General features: G+C 37.8%; 1 protein-coding gene across 10 annotated transcripts in view; it reads right to left on the bottom strand.

Moving 5' to 3' along the window:
- LOC105207562 (agrin) overlaps positions 1 to 18,140 on the bottom strand; it is a 731,430-nt gene that overhangs the window by 527,024 nt on the left and 186,266 nt on the right. Inside the window, exons 1-2 of one of the 10 annotated variants that reach the window (XM_039458549.1) lie at positions 9,627 to 10,590; positions 9,049 to 9,314 (exon numbers count right to left, since the gene is read on the bottom strand). The exons of the other annotated variants lie outside the window; for them this stretch is intronic. Of the exons in view, the coding sequence (XP_039314483.1) occupies positions 9,049 to 9,091 (43 nt within the window). The 5' untranslated portion in view covers positions 9,092 to 9,314; positions 9,627 to 10,590. Of the gene's footprint in view, positions 1 to 9,048; positions 9,315 to 9,626; positions 10,591 to 18,140 lie in introns of those variants that run through there. 10 annotated transcript variants of the gene reach the window in all.

Raw genomic sequence — 18,140 nt, forward strand, 5'->3', positions numbered from 1 at the left:
ATCTGTGTTTGCTAGGCATAAAATGTGATTTTACCTAAAATATAAATCGACAAAAAAAAGTTTCACAACAAAGTAAAAGATTTCTAGGAAACTTCCTATACATTAATTTATATGTATTTTATACAGATGATTCTTGTAAAAAGAAAAGAAAACTATAGCATTATTGCCTGTGCCAGTTTTGGGATTTTCTGTCAGACGTTCATTTTGCTAAATTCGACAAAAAATTCAATTATTGTAAAATTCGAAACAGCATTATAAAAACTGCTACATCATCTGATACAGAAAACACTTTAGTTTGTATTTATGTTTATAAAGTTTTATTTTTAGCTTTTGTATAAGAAATATAATCCAAAAACGTATTATAATTTCTAGTATTAATTTAAATACCATAGTATTTGGTACCAGTAATTTTCCACTGCATATGTAGACATTATTTCATTTTTTTATACTCAAGTTATAAAGAAACAAAAAAAAATTTTGTTTGCGCAAACTGTATAAAAAAAAAACATGTTTCTTTATATACCTGTATATAAAGAAACATGTTTTCTGGTGCAATTTGTCTACATTTAAGTCTAGCGGCATTGTAACGGTGGCTTGACTTCCGTGCCCTGCTGTTACATGGAAGGCCAAACCAGGAATGAAGCATTTACAATCCAAAAACGACGAAAACGGAATACCTTAACGCGCGCGATAAATTGTCGACAAATGGCGGCGTTGTAAATGCGGTTAAATTTAAAGGTGCATAAATATTCGACGCGCGCGTAATATCACGCATTTTAGAACGATTGAGCGTGTTCGAGTACAACGGCCAGTAATTCGTACTCTTTATCACATGCACTTTACCGCAGTTCATAAACGTAATGTCGCATATACGTGAGGAGAGGTGGGAGGAAGAGGCTATTTTATCGCGAAAGAATTTTACGCATGGTGCACGCAGACGCTATTCTTCATTCGTCTCGTTTTTGCATTCGACAGCGACGCGCGCTCGCCAGATCTCAGCGAAAAGGAAACGACGGTGAAGTACTCCCGACTTTCTGTTTCCTCATCCGAGAACGTACGTACATGGAACGCCATATACCTGCCAAGCAGACGAGGTCGCTATGTAGCGCACGTACTGAAGAGGATACATTACACGGAATATATAAGAGTCGTAATGTTATAAACGAAGCACAAGATTTTGTCTGCTTGCTTTGTCATATTTCTCCAAACGTTGAGCCGCAGAAAAGCTCGTAAAGGCAACTCTAATATCGCAATATACGGCTGTTCGAGTAAATCGGAGTTATATAAAGAACGGTTGTTGTCGTACGCTGTTGTTGAAAAGAATTTACATTTATTTAATTAGTCAAGATATTTACGCGGTAAAATTAATGATACATTATATTGATTTGTTCTTTTCCGTAGTACGCGAGTTTCTATAACATATATTATACACATTATTGTACCGCAGAGTAAATCGACAGATTGCGATCACATCATAAAAAGATATTAATTAAACGCGTACCTTTGTCCTACAATAAACAACAATAAATAATAATAGTAATAAATAGAGATGTTTGTTCTCTCTCTCTTTTTTAGAAACACTTTCGTGATAAGAACGTGCGGTATTTTCTGTAAGTGCATTTTATTTTGCGTAAACAAGAATATCGCTTTATCGCGCATACTAGCAAAATGCATGCCGCTCCATAAAAGTTGTAGAGCATCGTGCGATGTAAATGTAAATTGCATTCTGCGTACGCGGATAAAAATATTTTCGTTTACCGTGCGCGAGGTGACGTTTACGCTATACGAGGAGATATTAGTTTTATTTATTAGCGTGCTTATTAGTGTCAGTGTTTATCACAAAATTTTCAATTTTTCCATAAATCTGCATATTCAAATTACGGGCATATTATTGCGAAAATTCGCGGTATTACAAACGCTGCTTTGAGAATTTATGTTTCGAATCTGGATCAATGGATACGTGTAAGTCTCAGTTATTGGGATGAACGTGTTGGGACGTGTCCACTATGGGTCTTTGATCAATTGGATCACAGTTGACTGATCAATTCAGTATGCTTATTCATGTAACATTGGAAATCTTCGTCGCGAACACTGTCGATAACTACCGCGCGTCTGTAGAGTACTACCTCCTGATAGGGTTTCATTACAGATCTCTCGAGATCTTAAATTCATGCGTCAGGTAAACCATCCTGTGATGTAACATAACCCTGTCACATCGCGTCGGTAAAAAGAATCTAAAGTTGCGGCACAAATTCATTGGACACATCCTGTATATTATTTAAAAATTTGTGTCTACCATGTTCTCGTTTTATTCTGTGTTATTATTCGCTCATTCCTTTATTTCTACTACTTCTCACTAAAACAATAATAAACTACAAGTGAAGCGAGATTTCACTGCTATAAATAATATGACACTTTAAATGTACAGTACAAACGTTTCAAATAACCTTCATCAACTTATTCATAGAATAAAACGTTTATATTATTCTCAAAATTAGAATTAATGTATTGTTCATTGAAAGATAATAAATAGTCTGATTTCAGTGCCATATATTCAAAAAAAAGATCGTACCATATAAATTTGTGAACAAATTGCACTTTAACAATGCAATTTATTACAAAATTATAATAAAACAATAAGTTACATAAATTAAGCAAATACAGTAATATTAATTATTGGTAATAAAATTGGTGGATAAATTATAGAAAAAAGTAATACAAATGGAGGTGACGGACGGATAAATTTAATCGACAGAGATTTGAACCAGAGAGCTCTCGTTCTCATTCCTGGCACTTACAGCTCTGCATCACTGCTCCACTGCTATCATAATTATTCCGGTCGTATACTTAATCGACCGTAAGTACATAATTGTTATAACTTATTGTAATAAAATCTATTAATTATTACGTAATTATAATTGAGGTGCTATTCACTATAAACTAAATAGTTGCACAAAAATTGCCGTTACAATGTTTACAAATTATTTTGTAATAATTACAAGTAAAAGCTTAATTCAATAACTATAAAATAGTTTATTGAACTATTAATTTTATATATAAAGTTTGTCATTTTTATAGTTGCCACCACTATGAATTTTTCTCTAAATGTATTACAACTATATCATGCAATGATATGTGCACTATTTTTCAGAGATGATACATTGATTTTAATATAGGGAGTATACATTTTAAATATTTGTCATATTATTTATAGTATTGAAATCTTGCATGTCTCGTATTATTATTTTACGTAATTTTTAATTAAACTAAGCCTTGGTTTTCTTACTTGTTATTATTATTTCATTACTTCGATTAATTCAACACTATGAAGAATGAATTAGAGCATATTCGACGTGCGAAATCAACGGAGAGGATCGGCTTCGGTAATATCTACCGTGGAGGTTCAACCGAGTGTGTTTGTATGTTCTACGAATCTATCAAACTGTTTGCGCTCGATGTTGCGCGGATTACGGGATTGCAAATCTGCTTATCGCGTTTACTAGAACAGATGAGATTCCATTGTAAAAGTCAAACAGTTTCAATTAGAATCGGAAGTTAGTTCACACGCTGCTACATATAAATACAGAATTTCTTTTATCGCGTGCACCAATTAATTAAACGGTTTTTTTCGTTTATGTATACAAGAACCGGCGTGTTTCAAAATACAGAGTCAAAAACTTTTTCCTCTATTGCAACCTTATCTTTTTCTCGGTTATTAATTAAGCCATTTACTAAGAACGAATTAGATTACATTCAATGTGCGGGAAAGCTTAAGAAGATTAAAGCGGCAAACACTTCGCGCTCGGTCGACAAGATCAAAAGCCACTCCCAAGTTACTGCAACGGGCGTAAACGGCAGCACGCTTGACGACTCGGCTAAACTAACCCATTACTTCTCTCCCGAGTGCCGGGAAAAGCGCGGAAAATAGGGCCGCGATCGCGGCCACTCGCGCCGGCGATTGATTCCCGCGATATTTCAGGGGGAGGGGGAGGAGGGGGAGGAGAACTTCCCCGGAGCTCGATCGAGGCTCGAGGCGAAAAATGAAGAAAGTTTCCCTTCCGGGGGAAGGTTTGCGCTCACGTCTTTCGTAACTGCGCCCACGTGCGCGATATACTTACGCCGGACGTGTCGATTTTTCGTCCCTGGAGGAAATCCACGCGACGCGAGCGAACGAGAGAAACGCGACGCGCTAAGTGATATAAAGCGTAACAAAGTGGTCAAAAGGTGCGTACGCACGCACAACGCGAAAGAAACGATTCCGACGACAGTCGACGCGTGATCGAAACGGCCAAATTACAGAGGAGGAACGGAGTCATACCGATATAAAAAAAAAGACCTCTTCCTTTAATCAAGAAATAAGAGCGACAAAAAATGTACGATCAATTACGAGTATAACGAGTTAAAGGCGATGTACTCTAACGATAGCACGAATAGCTTCAGAATATAATTATCAACTAAATAGTCATCTCGCCTCTTCTTATTTCGCGCGCATTATTTGCTACCTCAGGTGACTCCCCCCCCCTGTTTGAAAGGGTCTGAAACTTTCCTTTGTCCATCGTAAGTTTCAAATAAACTCCCTTATCAGATAATATTACAATCTTGTGTAGAGCGGCTAATGAACCCTTACGTGACCCCCTCAGTGTTAGGTGCGTGACAATTAGCTTTCCGCCCCCTCCCTTTCCACCTTTAACATTGTAATATCGGACTTTCATCAGCGTTTTCCTTCTTCCTACGAGTCGTATGAAAATGCCCTTTCGCTCGACCGAGTAATCTAGTAACGGATCAATGGGCTGATGATACAGCAATAATGCAAGACTCGTCGGCAGACGTTAAAAGGGAGGCGCGCAAATTTGGCCGCATTATTACGGCCTACTCGGAAATTCCATTAAGCTGTCACCCTCGTCGGATATGATGACAATTGACGACGATGATGTTAACTGCGGTCAGTTGCTAATAACTGAAACTGTCAGTCATCTGGGAATAAGACTTATAATTGAAAGAAAGTTACCGCGACACCTTATCAATACTGTCGTTCAAACAATTGAATACTTTGTAACATATATGTAAAATGTATGTAAATGTACGACTGACGCGTTATCCCTCGAGTTACCAGCTGTTATCGATAAAACATCAATATACTTTTGGATTAGCCGTCAATTCGCAAACATTATCAAATGAACTGAACATCGAATAGCCCAGGTGAGATCAAAACAAAAAATTCAGAGTTTATTGCATAAAACACGATGGCGCTTTGACAGACGACTGTAACGGCAGAAATTGTCGCGACAGTTTTGTAACTCAATAGTTTCCCATTTCAGAAATCTCTTCGTATATATCGACACATTGTCATGTCTTTTCGTTTTCGCGCAAAACTTTCGCATAGACGGATTTAAAATCCGACAGCACATCTTCGCAACGATCTTTCTTCAAGAAAAATTTTAACGTTTAACCTCGAGTTCGAGTTTAAGTATAATAGAAAGATCAAAATTTTCCAACCATTCTGTTTAAAAATTAAAATATAGAATATAGAATAGTTAGAGAAAACTAGTTTGTCCATGCAAAAATTTAACTCCAGGTTTTTCGTATACAAGTAAAAGCTGATAAATGTATACTAATAAATTAAAGATGATTTTTGATAAACTAAAAAAATATAACAAAAAATTTGGAAACTTTGTTGGAAAAATGTTATAAAAAATTATTGCAAAGTCATTAATTAAAAATTAAGCTGTGCAGGAAAAGTTTCAGAGGTAAACATTGAACTATAGTTCGCATATATGCGAACAATATAAACATCGCAAATTGGTTAATTGTTAAAACTAATAGTGATCACGGAATACAAACATAAAATTTCCAATTTCACTAAAATTTCAACAATTGTTACGTTCTCAATAATATAAATCACTTTTTGCTGAGATTGTATCGATCGCACCTCTTTAAGTCTGATGATTTCAGTAGATGAAAAATTCGACGATGAGGATGAGAGCGCCGTCTCGACGTGGTTCACGAAGGACAAAATTAGACTTACGGTACCGTGAAATTGGTTAGCGGATAATTACACAATGAGAAGAATCGTCGATAAAACGACGAGCGGGACGATACATCAAACGGGCAAGAAACTGCGGCGTTAAGTAGAAAACATTTTTATATATCGCTTGCAAGAAGCGGAATATTAATGTAAGAACGTAATTGACGATGGCGAAAATATAGTCCGACTTACAACATTAATTTCTTTCGACGTTACTCGATAGCACCGTCTTCATCCGAGCAGTCGCGAATTTCTGCCGTAATAATGGATTAATGTCACGCGAGCAAGTGATCGATCTACTTCTACCGGCGACAGGCGGCAGGTAGCTGAAACTTAATGGTCGCATAATCGCATACATCAGTATTAAGAATAAACTCTTGGGGCCACGCCTGATTTTCGTTACAAAATCACCATAATTAAAGAACGGGACGGAGAATATGAGCGGCCAGCTGAAATGTATTCAGCACGACACGAAAAGCAATTAATATTAATTAATAATGTACTAATTAACAATAATTAACTCGTGGCAATTGCTAATACGCCTTAAGCGAACGGATTAACTTGATTTATAAGAAATATTTCTGTTCAGAAAAAAATTTATGTTAAAATTGAAAAAATTTATTGTCTATTATTAACAAATTCAAATTAAAAGATATTTTTAATAAAATTGTAATAAAGCGCTGATTTCGCTACGAGTATATTTCTGTATCTGTTTTTTAATCAAGTCTGAAAAGGTGTGTAAAAGATGGTAAAAATACATCACAATAATATTAAACAAAGAAGATAATCTTGTACGATTGTGAGTTTATTTTATACTATAATTTAAAAGTATATATTTATAAAAATATATATTTATGAAAATGTATCATTGGCAAGAGTTTTCATTTCCAATCAAGTTTTTCCTTAAAAATTAAAATAATGATGAATTTGTAGTATAAAATAAACTTCCGTATTCCGTTGTCTGGACAAATAGTTCCGCGATTACATAATATATTACATCCCAGCATAACTTCAGGGAAAAATTTATTTTACCTTTACAATGTTTTGTTGTTCAGGCAATAATAAACGGTTTACACAAAATCACGAACAATGATCTGTACTATAATAACAGTAATAACCACAATTAATATCAATTGTGCAAAATTAATGCGCACATAGTTCCCACCCTCCCAATATAACGGAACCCCCTAATGACCTCGGTAATCGTAATCGATACCATATAGGATTTATTACCAATTAACACTCTATGTAACTAAACGATTTACCGTACTTGAACCGTGCTGGCACAGATGACATTACTTGGCAAAGATCCGACACATACACGTTCAACGTCGCTTGGCGACGGCTTGTAAAAACGCGCGTCGGAAGGCGAGCGTCAATCAGCGCGCGAGCGCTGGAAATTACGAAGTTCCGGCAAACTCTCGACCGTAAGTTTGACGTTCTTAACAAGGTGCACCCCGGCTGGCTCGCGCAGTTTTTCCGAAGGAATTTTACACGGCATCCCCCGGTACAATGACCGGCGACCAACACCCTCGGGAAGGGGAAATGGCGCGGAAACGCGCCCCTTCCCGCGCAAAATCGCGCGCGAGAAAGAAAAGCCGCGACGGTTTTATTAAATTAAACGTCAGCTCTACCGACAAGACTTCCCAAGAAACCGCGTCCTTAGCGACCGGCTCTTTCCACCCGTCAGAGTCACAGAAAGTTGACCACGTCGGTGCCGCCGTTGTTCCACATGCAGCTTCCGTCAGTTGAGTTCTCGTTTCGCAATGAAATTAAATTTGGCTTTTCTTCATTGTGCGTTTTTATTTTATAAGAGTCAATTCAAGTTACGATTAATATATAACAATCGAAAATTCTCAAAGGGTACACTATACAATTGTATTAAGTGAATGCGAAAGTTTTGATGAATTTTCAACAGAATTTGTAAGAAACACTTTTTTAAATGCCGAAAATCGGTCGGTGTTTAATTTATTTTAATAAAACATAAATGGTAGTATCTTTAATTTATTTCATTTACAATAAAACCGAAGTGGTTACTATTTTCGTATTTTGATTAAAAATTTTCTTATTCTAACACAAATTAAATGTATTTAATTTTTAAAAATTTTGTTAGGATATAATATTTAATTTTAAAGATTAAAGAGCAAACAGTACAAAACAAGCAAATTTATTAAAATAAAAAAATTCTTAATATACAAAATTGGCGCTGCTAGACCTCTAAATATAATAAGATAGAATCTATATTGAATAAAAACAATAAAAAGAATTTAAGTAAAAAAGAAAGTGTATAAAGTGTACAGAGCATAATAAAAACAATTATGCAAAGTAGGTCTAAGATTAAATTTTTTCAGTGTTTAAGTAACATTGTAAAGTTACTATAATTAATTATTTTAATTACTATAACTGTTTTACAACCTTATTTAAAACTATCTAGCAGCACCAAATTCTTGTACATTAGAAATCTTTGATTTCAATAAAATTTCCTCATTTTGCACTGTTTCCTCTCTCTTTGATTTTTAAAATTAAATATTATATTTTCCTGAAATTTTAAAAATTAAATACATTCAACTTGGATTAATAAATATAAATATTCATAAACAAAATGTTTATTGAGCTACCATTTTATTTAATTTATAAACGTGTGTGAAATTAATAATATTTTTATATAACACAGATTTATTGTATTGCCCTAGTTTAAAACATTAAATAATATTTCAAACATTTTTTAGTGTAGAACGTATCAAAAAAATTATCATAGTAGCAACAAGTATTAAACATATTTATTAAAAATGTTTCATTATAATTACACGATAATTGTCATGCAATCGTAATCTCATCATCATAAATCCTTTTACATATACTCGTATATAAATTATTACATATATAAATTATGTATCATATTTTCTAAATTTTCAAACATAAAAATAAAAATGTATTTTTATTTTTATACTCAAATTGCGAGATTACGAACGCAAAGTCACACAACGAAATATATGATAAGACTGATAAAATAACATACTTACCAAGTTGCCGTCTCGCTGAAATTCTGCTAACATCTCGTTCCATGTTCTCGAACAGCACACACAACTGCGATAATGTTTTCGGCACTCCCGTCCTTACGCAGATAATATATCACGAACACGAATAAAACGCGAAACACTCGCGAGAATGTAACTTATCGCGACGCAACAGGTACTAATAGAATCATTAAAGAGCATGTTACAAACGCATCACGTTGACATGTGACTTAAGACGATCGTGTCCACATTCGCCACTTTAGAGACTGCATCTGTTCACATTTGAAATTTACACATGAAAAACACGAAAAGTACGGAGCATCCAACCAGCAGCCGATCAAAAATAAACGCAGTGCGACAAGGGCTGCGCTTGGAAACATCACTCGAGTACCCTCGTGTACCATTTCATTCTTGTTTAACATTCGCTGAACAACAAGGAATGAAATGATACGCGCCGGGACACTCGAGTTTCCGAACGCAGCGAAGGAGGAGACTCTCGGTATGAGAATGACCGACGCAAATGTTTACGTAATGCGTCGCGACAGCCCGAGACAGCGGCGAAAGCCGTTTGAAACAACGTTTACCTAAACACAACGGACACACACGAAACAACGACTCTATTGCAAGGACAAAGCATCACTTCGGAGTATTCGAGAGAATACGCGCGCGCGAAAACATCTAAGCGACACGACACTCACGACAGGCACACGATACCGCACTTCGTAAAGGAGTACGATCACTTCTAGATACGCCACAATCACTCGCGTGTCAACACGAAACTGCGCATTACTGTGTTCGGTACTCGATCATTGTACTTCCGCATAATTCGCTCTCAAAAATACGCGTAGCGTCCGATCACCGGCGAAGTAACGAGAAAGATGGCGGCAGCAGTTTTCTGAACTGGCCGTAGCACCGGCAGTGGCAGCAGCGTACGGCGACTGAAGCGATAGCGGTGGCGTCTGCGCGCGGCGACTGCCTCGCTGCGACTGATTCACGTGGACTCCGCGTCGAGGAGTGGGGAGGCGGCCCAGACGACGTAGCGTGACGCGTCACGCGTCGTACGTCGTACGCGACCTCGAGCGGTCAACGACCCAAGGACATTAACCGTCGGCGCGCGGCGTGCCGACGGCGTAGTAAGTACACGTGCTCTCTCAGTGGTGAATGACTAGCTTGCTGATTGCTAGCGGCAGCTCACTTGTCGCATCGCGCTCCGAATTTTTTGTACTTGTTAAATCTGTATGTGTATATCGAGTGATTAAGAATAGAATTATTGATAGGTAATAAAGTTCTATTTAAAAAATCTGTTGAGATTGAATTTTACTATACGAATTAGTATCTACGTTAACATTAACATTATTTATAAAATGTGCATTATTAGCAAAATGTTCTGTAAGTGTGTTTTGCAACATGCTTCAAAGTAAGTATCGAGGATTCGGAGCAACAGATAAATCGCATAATAAAATGTGAAAATATTATATTAAACTGTTCTGAATAATATTTCCTATCTTTCGATTGCACGTTTCCTGTGAATTAACAGTGGTTAATTAAACGGTCAATTAAGCGGTTATTATTTCTCAAAAAATAAATTCTCTTGTTTTTTAAAATAAAATATTTCCAAATGATAATAAATTTTATTCTAACCAACCCAAGTAAACGTATTTAATTTAAAAAAGTTTCAATAAAATATATAATATTTAAACCTAAATAATTAAAGAGAAAACAGTATAAAATAAAAAAATGTTTAATACACAAAAACTTGGCACTGCTAGATGTCTAAATATAACAATGTGAACGTAAATCCTATATTTAATATTAAGCCGTGTATCTACCAAATATTTTAATTCTTTTTGTTGCTTTTATATACACTAAATAATATAAACAATTATTAAACGATTATTGTTAATATTAGAAGACCATTCAGTGTGATTTGTCTTTCAAATTGAAATTACGTCATTTAAGTTTAACAAATCGTCTTTTGCAGACTAAAATTGACACAGTATTCTCTTCGAATACGTCATAAATGTGTTTTACGCTGTTTCAATTATTTATTCTTTTCCAAAAATCATTATTATACATAACACTTGCTCAAATTTAGCCAGTTCCTTATTTAAACGATGACCAATAGTGTTATCTTTTAAGTGATATAATATATGAACATGTCTGTCAATAGTGAAATAAAAAAAATGTTGATTACAGCATTTATTAAAAACCTATCAAAACTTTTGCAGTCATTTAATGTATTGCTTTTTTTTCAGAATAAATTTTCTTACGTTTAACAAATTCATCTATCTTTGATTCTGTTCGCGTGTTCCGTCTGTACAAACGCTACGCAGTTTTCCCTCGGAGCTAATGCTTCGAATTACCAATTCAGACAGCGGAAGTGAAATAATCCATATTAGCTGTTTCGTGACACCCTCCCAGCCCTCTCAACGCAAATAAAGCACGGCGCCGAGTAAATGCCGACGCGAGAATAGCATAATAGGAAAACTATTTGGTGTAAGTAATCGCGGCAAAAAGAGCGCGGATTCCTGCAGAGAACGATCCTGGAAAGGACGCTCGGAAGCGTGGGAGCTTCTTGCCGAAGACCGCCGATACGCAGTGCTTTTTCTCACCGCGAAAGTTTTCGAGTTTCAGAAAGCTTGAGGAGGGTTCAGGGTGTGGAAGCGTAGGACGAGAGGAAATGTCCGTAATGGAGCGTCGGTAGGTAAAGCCAGGCATGGAAAGAGGAGGAGATAGAGAGAAACACGGAGGGAACGCGATATAGAAAGACAGATGGAAAGGAGGGAGGAGGGGGAGCGGGAAGGAGACAAGGAGTTGGTTAGATTTATAGGTGCCGGACTTATTAACTCGACGGCGAAGTTAACATTAATCTTGACTCCAACTCGGTAACTCGCGAACAATCCCAATCGCGAGCGATTGGCGCGACCTTCCCACCCACGACATCGGTCGCCTCGCGCCGCGCTGTTCATCTTCGTCCTCTTGGAAATCTCAGAATCGCCGCGAGCGAAAACTGAGGAGAACGAAAAAGAAAAGGAGAGGGACTTTCCTTCTCGGCGTAGAAACGAACGCCGGAAATGCAGAGGCGTGCCATTGTGCCGGTCACCAATTTCCAAGGGGGAAAGGGGGTGAAAAGAGGGGATCCGCGAAGTTGCTCGTTCGACAATCCCGACGGAGAGTTAATTCGAAGCGAGCACCCGGAAGGCTCGAACGAATCTACGTGGAAGAGGTAGGATCGAACTTGCCTCGGTTAGAGCTCTTCGACTCTAGAGAGAACTCGATGGCACGGCCGCTTCCTCCTTCCTCCCTGTCGTGCTTAAATCAACTTGATACTTCGATTAGTTTCTTTCCCCGCGGAAGTTTTTGGGTCGGATTTGCACATGCGGACGAGGAAACGCTGTCGTTAGGGATTCTCGCGAGATATCACGCGTATACTCGATACAGCATTACGCGAGATGACAATTATTTGGGAATCGATCGGGATACAGAAGAAGATTGCCAAAATCGTACCACTTTACACAAAAAAATTATAATTCAGAAATTATGAAGAATATTTTTAAGTTTTTTTTATATCATAATCAAGCGCAATATATTCCCTCATGTAACTTTTTCATAACTTTCATAAGTATAATTCATTTTAAAATTATAACTTTCTTTAAATAAGAAGTTTTGATAAGCCTGCAAACGGTGCAATTTAGAAAATGGATCTCTTAAATCGTATCACAGATTACAAAAATCGTAATGGTTCTCTACCATTCATGGAGTCTATACTAGCTCGTTCCATTCTATATAAAACTTCATTCTGATATTTCTGATAAAGTTACAAAAATATTTTTTTTTACGGAAATCTCTCATTTTCTTTTACTCTACTTCATTCAATCTTATTTTTAGTCTGTGTATTAGGAGCACGATACATAGATTTTAGATACCACTTTTCGTATTTTCTTCATTTCCTGTCCGCTGCAAAAAAATAACCAGTTATATCACAGTAGCTAAAATTGCGCGATCTATAAAAAAAAACAATTTTACTGCAGCATCTAAAAATTTAGCTAGATACAAATCAGAAAGTAATTTTATGTTGGGTCATCAAAATAATTATGTAGGCTCAGGCATGACAATATTGCTGCAGTTTTGACATTCTCGCAACCAAATTAAACATCCGCTACAATTTTTTAATTAGTTCAACATAATTAATTTCAGATCTATATTTCAGCAAAATTGTCCTTTCCGTGTGTGATTCAGCTGCGCCAAATGTATCGGAAAAAAAAGCTATAATATCATGATTTTTCTATTAACGTAAATAACAAAATTGCTGCTGTGCCTAACGTCTTGAATATAATAAAGCATCATAGCAGTACTAATATAGTTCTCAAATAATCTCGTGAAATCGTACAAATACGCAGCAATTGAATTTTTAAATAACGTGGTACTCTTTCGGAAATCTTTCTTTATAAATTCAACGACCTTATTTCATGCAACAAAGATTGAAATGAAATTTTGCCTCCTCACACATGTGACACATGTCGAATTGAATTTTACGTTATTATCTTTTGTTAACTCGATAATTTAATAACTCATTTCAATTTTCCATCTGCGGTCAAGTTACATACTAGGGAGAAAATTTCTACGTCATTCCTCGTTGTTCTCAGCGGAATCTACATAGAGATAATTCACATAAAATTTAGTCTACCTTAGGTGCTCCTCTAATTTAATGCGGCACGAAGCAAGATGTTTCGTTGTGACGAATACGACGTTTCGCGTAGTACTGAACTTTCTATTTCGCTATATTCTCTTGTGGACGACATTCTCCCGTTCTTCTCTCTCTGTCTCTTTCTCTATCTCTCCCTTGTAATAATGTAATTTGAAATTGCACATGAAACAAACGCGCCAGGTCTTTACAGGATGGTAAATCGCTTCAAATCCTTCGGCATACGAACTCCCGTAGCTCACAGCGCTTTTACAGCCTGAGAATTTATCTCGCCGGTGAATTCGGTTTGTATCAGTTAAAAGGGTGCAAGTTTCGCCTCGTAATTTCCGACGGTTATCGCGCGCAACCTAACGAATTTTACAGCCGCAACGCAATTTTGCTGATTTTACAAGCGTCATTCCGAAAGCACGATAAAGCGTATCGCGATGCAAAGGACATTGGCGCGATTTTTTTCAAAGGTATACGTATTGCCACGAGACATATATATGTGTATGTTAATCATTAATATCTCCAGAGATTTTCACGTATATTATTTGTTCTAACATAACATTAAATAATCTTGTTTATATCGTTGTATGTGAAGTCGCAAGAAATCTCGATTAAAATATTAACTTTCGAACTTATTAATAAGTTTCGCTATATCGATACTTCCATTTCCAATATCGGATGCGCTCCGTGCAGTTTGTTCTCTTTTTTTGCCTTTTTCATGCTGATGTCGATACCAAATATTGATACGGAATATCGCAACAGCCCTATCTGTATTTGTGCGGCAAAAGGTAGCCCGCAATCTCGTCCGAGGTGCCGCAAGGCAACTCCGTTCGCGATTTAGCTATTACCCAAAGATCCAATTTCGCCGCGCCTTTTTCCACCCCTTCCCATGCCCTCCTGTCGCGAAGGGCGGCGTGGCGTGATGGCAATCGGCGCCACTCTACCCTTCGCGAAACGCGCGAACGTCGAACGAGAGCACGGACGGAGATTGCGGTAGGGCGTTCAAGCACCTCGGATCCGCTGTCCGTCGCGAGTGAAGAACGAGCGAGTCGATAGATTCGCGAACGATCCGCCTATCCTTCGTGCGGCGATCAAACACAGCTGTGGTCCCCGCGCCGCGCCACACCGCACAGAAATCTCTGGAAGTTCGTGCAGCCGCATGCGAATGTGTCGTGTAACGCGATTATCTCGGGATAGGACGAGGGGTGGTTTACACGTGCGGCCGCGAGACGTAGAAGTATGTATCGGGTTAACAATGTTGGGGGGCGGTGGCGAGAGGGGAGGGGGTGAGGGACGAGTTGTGCAGGTGCCGCAATCTGATTCGTACGCTGAAGCGCACGCGATAAGAAACGAGAAGCGCGCTGTGTTAACTTCCGAGTTAAACATTCCGCTCGTCAGGATGCCAAATTTATCCGCCGCGTCGAGTTACTGCGGCGCGGTTGTCTGAAACAGTGCATCCGCAAACGCAGTACACTCGAAGAAAAAAGTTGTACCAGCAGCCAGAAATTTGTGTACAAATAGTCACGATTATACAGTAAAGTTGTGATAAGAACCATGAACAAGTTGTATAAATTAGTCATTATTTCTCAGATAACTACGGAAAAATAATAACACAAATGTAGGCGACAAAAAAATTGACTTGACTGAAATTCGTTTCGAGGTCTTTCGTTCTTATTCCTAGCCTTTAGAATGCTATCACAGAAAAAAAAGATGTATTCAAACAATTAAAAAATTCACTGATTCAGCAGATCCGCAATAGAAATGTAGTATACGCACAGACACCCAGTTTTCTGGGTGTCTGTGCGTATACTACATTTCTATTGCGATTAAAGCAAAGCTTTTTTACAGCTGAATAAAAATAGCAAATATAACTATTCATATTTGTTAAAATATCACAGCAAATTCGTTAGTATAGCAAGATAACTTTCTGCAAAAATCAATCGAATTTATAAATTAAAATTTAACAAAACATACTAACTAAGATGACGTACACTTTTGTTACTGTAATAAGTAAAACTTGTTGCGTTAACACTTTTCATTACAATGAATTAGTTGCTCCAACAATTTATTCACTGCTTTCAGACATAATTTATTTGTTGACCTATCAAATTTCCTTAAATGTCGAGCGCGCACAGCAAGTTTTGCTGAATCACCCGATTTATTTTTTCTGTATGCACGAGTGCTCTACAACTCTCAAAATTATTTATATACTATATTAATGCCTACACAAAATGCTCTCAATGAAAAATATATTATGCTACAAAAAGCGTGTTGTGATTAATTAATTTTTATGACATTAAGCGCTCAGTTGAAAAAAAATAGTTATCTAAACTAGAAAAATCTTATTGTCATATCGTATTTGTATGAATAAGGGAGAATAAAAAAATAGATTGGATAATTCATCAAAGCTATAGCTTGCGCGAATTCAACCGTTATAACGAAGGGAATTTGATAATTCCCAAAGAAATTATGAAAGTAATACAATAAATATTGCTATTGATACAAGTTTTCTTTATTACAGCAGGAAAAGTATGCGCCATCTTAGCTAGTAAAAATTTTCGTTAACAATTTTTTGTTATAAATTTTAATCTGTAGGTTCGATTAATTTTCGCAAAAAATTGACTTGCTATATTAGGAAATTTGCAGTGCTGTTTTAACAAATATAATTAGTTATAAAATACTAATTTTATTCAACTGTAAAACTTTGCTACTTTAACATATAAGACTGGTGGCTGTCCTTGTATTACGGCTATGGACTTACTGAATCAGTGAAATTCTTAATTGTTTTAACAAGTCCTTCTTTCCGTAATCCTGTGTAATGCTATTGAATCGCTATTTCATTATCAACTAATAGTGTAAACAAGTTATTCTTTCAGTATTTAGTACTACTTTATTACTTCATAAAACTAACAGCAAGTATTTAAATTTCAGAATTGTCAAATTATAGCTAAAACTAAATATTTTGTTTGCTCTCAGTGTAGCTCTCAGTTTTATGCATCTAGATTTTCAGATGCGAGTTGTTACCCCGTGAGAAACGGACGCAGTTTAGAAGAAGGAAGAAAAAACAGTTGAAGTCTTTTTCATGCATCTTGTTCAAAACTGTCGATTTATTCAAGACTGTCAAATTCATGACTAACACGACGCGATTCGACAATGAAGTTCATTGAATGAATTCGAGTGGATTGCCTTGGAGGAATTCTGCTCCATCTTACCACGGGAGTGTTGACGGACCCGAGGCATTTACATTAACGTGGATGGTACACATCGGCGGCTATATATCCAGAACCCGACGCAGTCTCTATAATTTATGTGGAACAAACCCCGGCCGTGGGTTTATGGGGGTCGTACGACGGCGGATAAGGAGCGAGATATCTCCGGGCCTTAATATGATCGGCGACGCCCTAATCCCGGAACCCCGTGTCCGCCCTCCGCGCGCGGCAAGCTTGCTCTAGAATGAGGACGAAATGGTGGAATCGCGGGAAGCTCTCATAAAGGCAGATGCGGACACGTGCCTTACATACTAAAGCTCGATCCTGCGCCAAAGCCGTCGCACTGCACGTCCGTGGCTATATATAGGGTGTTCTGTCGTGTCGCCCACCACAGACACGGATTCCTGGACGACTTTGGGGGGACGGGAGGGAGAAAGGGAAGCAAGGGGATTAGTCTTTTGTTCGGCATTTAAATAATCCCGCTCCCGTTTGTCGAGTTATTTGAATCTACCGCTGCTGTACCTAACTCTGTCTCTCCGCAACAATTAAGTAAATGTTACATAATCGCCACCGCGTTACCACAGTCCGTCACTTAATGCGGGGCTCAATGAAATCGGAATCGTCACAGACGGTGTTACAGGCCGCGCGCCAGCATCCAAATTGAATTTCCGAAAATTCCTGCGAAAACACGTCGTCGGTCCGACAAGCCGCGCCGCGCGGACGGACGATAACTCCGGGATTCCTACGCGCGTCGGGATTCCGTCGCCGTGGTTGTATTGTCCTCGCCGGACAATGCGCCGGCTGATTGCGAAGCGGCCGGGCGAAAACTTGACCCGAAAATAAACCGAATCGCTCGAACGCCCCGGTCGACCGCCGCCGAACGCAGCCACTCGAAATACAGGGAGGAAGGGAAACGTGCATGGGGCTCCTGTCCTGTACTGATGTGTCTTGGGGCAATTGAATCTACCCTCGACCGCATGCGCGGATACCAGACCATACCTTATCCGCAATGAGCTTCCAGCATAATGCATAGAATACCGATTTTCCGTTTATTTTCGACGGAAATTAAATCGACAGAAATTAAATTTCACATTTAATTGCAAATCACGTAAACTTCGCGGACGAAAAATTCCAAAATGCGCAACATAAATAAATAAATAGTTTCCAAGCCCGGAGTAGAGCGTCAGTTGCCCCAG

This window comes from Solenopsis invicta, chromosome 2, assembly GCF_016802725.1.
Source record: "Solenopsis invicta isolate M01_SB chromosome 2, UNIL_Sinv_3.0, whole genome shotgun sequence".
In the NCBI taxonomy this organism is placed as follows: domain Eukaryota; kingdom Metazoa; phylum Arthropoda; class Insecta; order Hymenoptera; family Formicidae; genus Solenopsis; species Solenopsis invicta.